The sequence below is a fragment of the Triticum urartu genome, chromosome 1A (assembly GCF_056163025.1).
Source record: "Triticum urartu cultivar PI428250 chromosome 1A, HENAU_Tu73, whole genome shotgun sequence".
NCBI classification, from domain to species: domain Eukaryota; kingdom Viridiplantae; phylum Streptophyta; class Magnoliopsida; order Poales; family Poaceae; genus Triticum; species Triticum urartu.
The window spans coordinates 60,063,452-60,068,834 of NC_141873.1; the positions used below are offsets into that span (position 1 = coordinate 60,063,452).

Sequence of the window (5,383 nt, forward strand, 5' to 3'; positions counted from 1 at the left end):
AGGGCCTATCTTTTACTTTATGTATTTACCATTATGCAAAGAGTCAAAGTTTTCCTTCTATTCCTTTTTATTTTTCTCCTTTGGCAAGCATCATGTGGTGAGGAAAGATCTAGGCACATATGTACAGTTGAATATAGATAGCATGAGTTATTATTGTTGACATCACCCTTGAGGTGAATACGTTGGGAGGCGAAACTATAAGCCCCTATCTTTCTATGTGTCCGGTTGAAACATTTTGCTCATGTGTAGGCGGTGAGTGTTAGCAATCATAGAAGACTATATGATGGTTGAGTATGTGGACTTGCTACAGGCTCCGATACGTGACCCTTCCTGAAAATATGATGAATTGTAGTTGCAAAGTTGACTGAGAACATAGTTTGTTGGTTTTTAATAGAGTTTTTGCTTTATACGTCAATAGTGTGATGAATTGTCACTTATTCATGAGAAGTCTATGATAAAAGTTCTTTGATAAGAATTTTATGTTAAAGTTTGTTGCTGTTATAATAATGAACATGACGCTTCTATGTCCGTATTTTGTTTTTATAGACAGCTCTCTCTCTAAGCATGTGGACATGTTTTTTGATTTCGGTTTTCGCTTGAGGACAAGCGAGGTCTAAGCTTGGGGGAGTTGATACGTCCATTTTGCATCATGTTTTCTTACTGTTATTTATGATGTTTTTATCCATAATAATGCTTTTTCGAGTAATTCTAATGCTTTTTCTCTCATAATATGCAAGGTTTACACAAAGAGGGAGAATTCCGGCAGCTGGAAATCTGGACCAGGAAAAGCTACGTTAGGCCACCTATTCTACACAACTCCAAACAAGCTAAAACTTCACAGAGATTTTTTTTATCAAATATATGAAGAATATTGGAGCAAATAACTACTAGAGGAGGCCCACCAGGTGGGCACAACCCACCTGGGTGCGTCAGGGAGCCTAAGCGCGCCCTGGTGGGTTGTGCTCACCCAGGCCCACCTCCGGTGCCCATCTTCTGGTATATAAGTCATTTTGACCTAGAAAAAAAATAAGGAGAGGACTTTCAGGACGGAGCGCCGCCGTCTCGAGGCGGAACTTGGGCAGGAGCACTTTTGCCCTCCGGCGGAGCAATTCCTCCGGGGGAACTTCCCTCTCAGAGGAGAAAATCATCGTCATCATCATCACCAACAACTCTCCCATCTTGGGGAGGGCAATCTCCATCAACATCTTCAACAACACCATCTCCTCTCAAACCCTAGTTCATCTCTTGTGTTCAATCTTGTTACCGGAACTATAGATTGGTGCTTGTGGGTGACTAGTAGTGTTGATTACATCTTGTAGTTGATTACTATATATTTTATTTGGTGGAAGATTATATGTTCAGATCCAATATGCTATTTAATACCCCTCTGATCTTGATCATGATTATCATTTGTGAGTAGTTACTTTTGTCCTTGAGGTCATGAGAGAAATCATGTTGCAAGTAATCATGTGAACTTGATATGTGTTTGATATTTTGATAGTATGTATGTTGTGATTCCCTTAGTGGTGTCATGTGAACGTCGACTACATGACACTTCACCATATTTGGGCCTAAGGGAATGCATTGTGGAGTAGCAATTAGATGATGGGTTGCGAGAGTGACAGAAGCTTAAACCCCAGTTTATGCGCTATTCCGTAAGGGACCGATTGGATCCAAAAGTTTAATGCTATGGTTAGAATTTATTCTTAATACTTTTCTTGTAGTTGTAGATGCTTGCGGGAGGGTTAATCATAAGTAGGAGGTTTGTTCAAGTAAGAACAAAACCTAAGAACCGGTCCACCCAGATATCAAATTATCAAAGTACCGAACACGAATTAAGCCAACATGATGAAAGTGATGACTAGATGAAATTCTCGTGTACCCTCAAGAACGCTTTGCTTATCATAAGAAACCATTTTGGCCTGTCCTTTGCCTCAAAAGGATTGGGCTACCTTGCTGCACTTTTGCTACTATTATCATTACTTGCTCGTTACAAAATATCTTGCTATCAACCTACTCTGTTACTTACAATTTCAGCACTTGCAGACATCACCTTGCTGAAAACCACTTGTCATTTCCTTCCGCTCCTTGTTGGGTTCGACACTCTTACTTATCGAAAAGAGCTACAATTGATCCCCTATACTTGTGTGTCATCAAGGCTATTTTCTGGAGCCCTTGTCGGGGAGTGAAGCGCCTTTGGTAAGGAAACATTTAAATAGTGTGCTGAAATTTATTGTCACTTGTTACTATGGAAAACAATCCTTTGAGGGGTTTGTTCGGGGTATCTTCACCTCAACCGGAACCACAATTAGCTACCCCTCAAACTATTGCACCTACTTAAAATATTGAATATGAAATTCCTTCGGGTATGATAGAACAACTACTAGCTAATCCTTATGCAGGAGATGGAACCGAACATCCTAATATGCACTTGATATATGTAGAACAAATTTGTGGATTGTTCAAGCTTTCAGGTTTACCCGGAGATGAAGTTATGAAAAAGGTTTTCCCTTTGTCTTTGAAGGTAAAAGCATTGGCATGGTATAGGCTATGCGATGATATTGGATATTGGAATTGGAGTTCCATCAAAATTTTTATCCTATGCATGTAGTTCATCGTGATCGGAATTATATATATAATTTTTGGCCTCGTGAAGGAGAAAGTATCAGTCTAGCTTGGGGGAGGCTTAAGTCAATGTTACATTCATGCCCCAATCATGAGCTCTCAAGAGAAATTATTATCCAGAACTTTTATGCTTGGCTTTCTCGTAATGATCAAACCATACTCGATACCTTGCTACCTCTTGAGCATGCGTTGGTTTTCCCTTGAAGAGGAAAGGGTGATGCATCAAAGTAGCGTAAGTATTTCCCTTAGTTTTGAGAACCAAGGTATCAATCCAGTAGGAGACAGTGCACAAGTCACCTAGTACCTGCACAAACAATCAAGAACCTTGGAACCAACGCAATAAAGGGGTTGTCAATCCCTTCATGGTCACTCGCAAAAGTGAGATATAATAAAGATAGTAAAGTTAATATTTTTGGTATTTTTGTTGTATAGATTGGAAAATAAAGATTGCAAAATAGTAAATGAGATGCGATGTAAATAAAAGAGGTGCAATATAATAAGAAAGAGACCCGGGGCCATAGGTTTCACTAGTGGCGTCTCTCAAGATAGCATGTATTACGGAGGGTGAACAAATTACTGCCGAGCAATTGATAGAAAAGCGCATAGTTATGAAGATATCTAAGGCAATGATCATGAATATAGGCATCATGTCCGTGTCAAGTAGATCGAAACGATTCTGCATCTACTACTATTACTCCACACATCGACCGCTATCCAGCATGCATCTAGAGTATTAACACTACTAGGGAAAACCCTAGTAGTAGCGCGGGTTTTGAGGCTAGCAGCAGTGCGGGCAGCCGCACTACTACTACGGCGCTACAGCTAACTGTTAGTAGTAGCGCGGTCCGCACCCGCGTTACTACTGTTGACTCTATCAGCAACGCTTTTCTGGAATGCGCTACTATTAGTTAGCTTTAGCGATTTCCTAGCCCCTCACTACTGCTATATCTTTCATCATTTCCCCCCGCTTCCCACCCCATTTCGGTTTCAATAAACTACAATTTACAGATACTACTACTAGATATCAATTTCATAAAGCATTATAGGTACTAGGTAGTACTCCCTCCATTCCAAATTACTCGTCGTGGTTTTAGTTCAAACCACGACGAGAAATTTGGAACGAAGGGAGTACTAGATAACAATTTCATGTATAGTCAACATGCATCCTCAAGCAGTACAAGGTCATATCGACGACGATCATCATATGTAGTTCTAGATGATATCGATGACGATCATCATATGTAGTTCTAGATGATATAGCCACACACACATATGTAGTTCTAGATGATATCGAAGACGATCATCATCCTCAAGCCTGGGTGGTGGGTGTTCCTGATAGTAATTAGGATGTCCTTTCCAACACGAAGATTCTTGCCATCGAGGAATCTCTTCCACCCAACCGAGTTTAAGTGTGTGCGACCGTCCGTGTCCACGCGGTAAGTACAGGTTGTGACGGAGCCCCTTACGGTAAGCCATACTCCAGCTGAGCCTTCTTCATCAGGCTCGATACCATAACTCACAGATAGGCTCTTTGCCAATTTCTGAATAAGAAAAACATATCAATTAATAAATAGCCTCGCACATACTCTTGCAAATAGGTATATATGGATTATCTACACTATTAATAGTTCCTTAGATTCTACACTAATAAGCATGTGATTGAACTCTACACTAAAGCATATCATCGACTAGATTCCACACAACATATCATTGGACTCTACACTAAGCATATCATCGGATAATTTGCATTTGTAAGTATAACATAGCATATCATGTCGATCGACCATGGTACTTGTCAGGCGGGTCACGAATGGCACCCCGACAAAGTCAACACGTGGTGGAATTATGTCCCATAGGTTGCACACCTCCTCCTCGCCCAGCCTCATTCTTTGAGCTACGATGGCTTCATGAAGTGGGTCCTCACCATCTTCATCGAGTGGGTCCTCATTATCTTCATCATCTTTGTCATCTTCATCATCTTCCACCAAGTTGATATAAATGACAACCATCTTGGGTCTTTCTACTCTGAAGGAGAAGCTGATCAACTCACCACCAGTAAGATGCATGTCGGCGAGGAAACGGGCCCATCCATCTCCTCCAATTTGCGACATATTGCGTCCTTTCTCGACCTCCGTAGTGTACGACCCCCAGGAGCCTCAAATATCACATTGTCTCCTGTCAGCTTGTTGAATTTCAATCTCACATTGCATGGGACGATCTATGTAAAAAAAGCAAAATGACACAATGTAGTAATGCCAACACTAAAAATAAAATAGTTGTTACATTTAATATAATTTCTTACCGCCGCATGACGAAAACTCGGCTGGAAGTAGATGCCGAACAGCTTGCCAGTTGGAAGGCTGCTGGCGCACCTTGACTTACACAATCGACATGGTGGTGGTGGTGGCGCCATTTTCCTAAAGCAATATGAGCAAGGACTAATGATCCACTTCACAGGAAGGAAAAATAATTGTTAAATCAAAATGTTCTATAAATCAACTAAATCAACTAGCCTATTGAATCAACTTGCCTACTAAATCAACTAAATCAAAATGTTCTATAAATCAACTAGCCTATTAAACCAACTTGCCTACTAAATCAACTAAATCAAAATGTTCTATAAATCAACTAGCCTACTAAATCAACTAAATCAACTAAATCAAAATGTTCTAAATCAACTAAATCATATGAACTAAATCAAAATGTCGCATATGAACTAGCTTACTAAATCAAAATGTAGCAGGGAGGAGGGGTTGTG

At 40.3% G+C, this 5,383-nt stretch overlaps 1 protein-coding gene across 1 annotated transcript; it reads right to left on the bottom strand.

The window, feature by feature from the left end:
* Window positions 1-3,905: 3,905 nt before the first annotated feature.
* Window positions 3,906-5,038, bottom strand: LOC147990014 (uncharacterized). The gene is made up of 3 exons (XM_087536878.1): window positions 5,008-5,038; window positions 4,393-4,780; window positions 3,906-4,167 (listed from the first exon to the last, which is right to left on the bottom strand). Exons 1-3 carry the CDS (start codon window positions 5,036-5,038, stop codon window positions 3,906-3,908), a joined length of 681 nt encoding a protein of 226 aa, XP_087393004.1.
* Window positions 5,039-5,383: the final 345 nt, after the last annotated feature.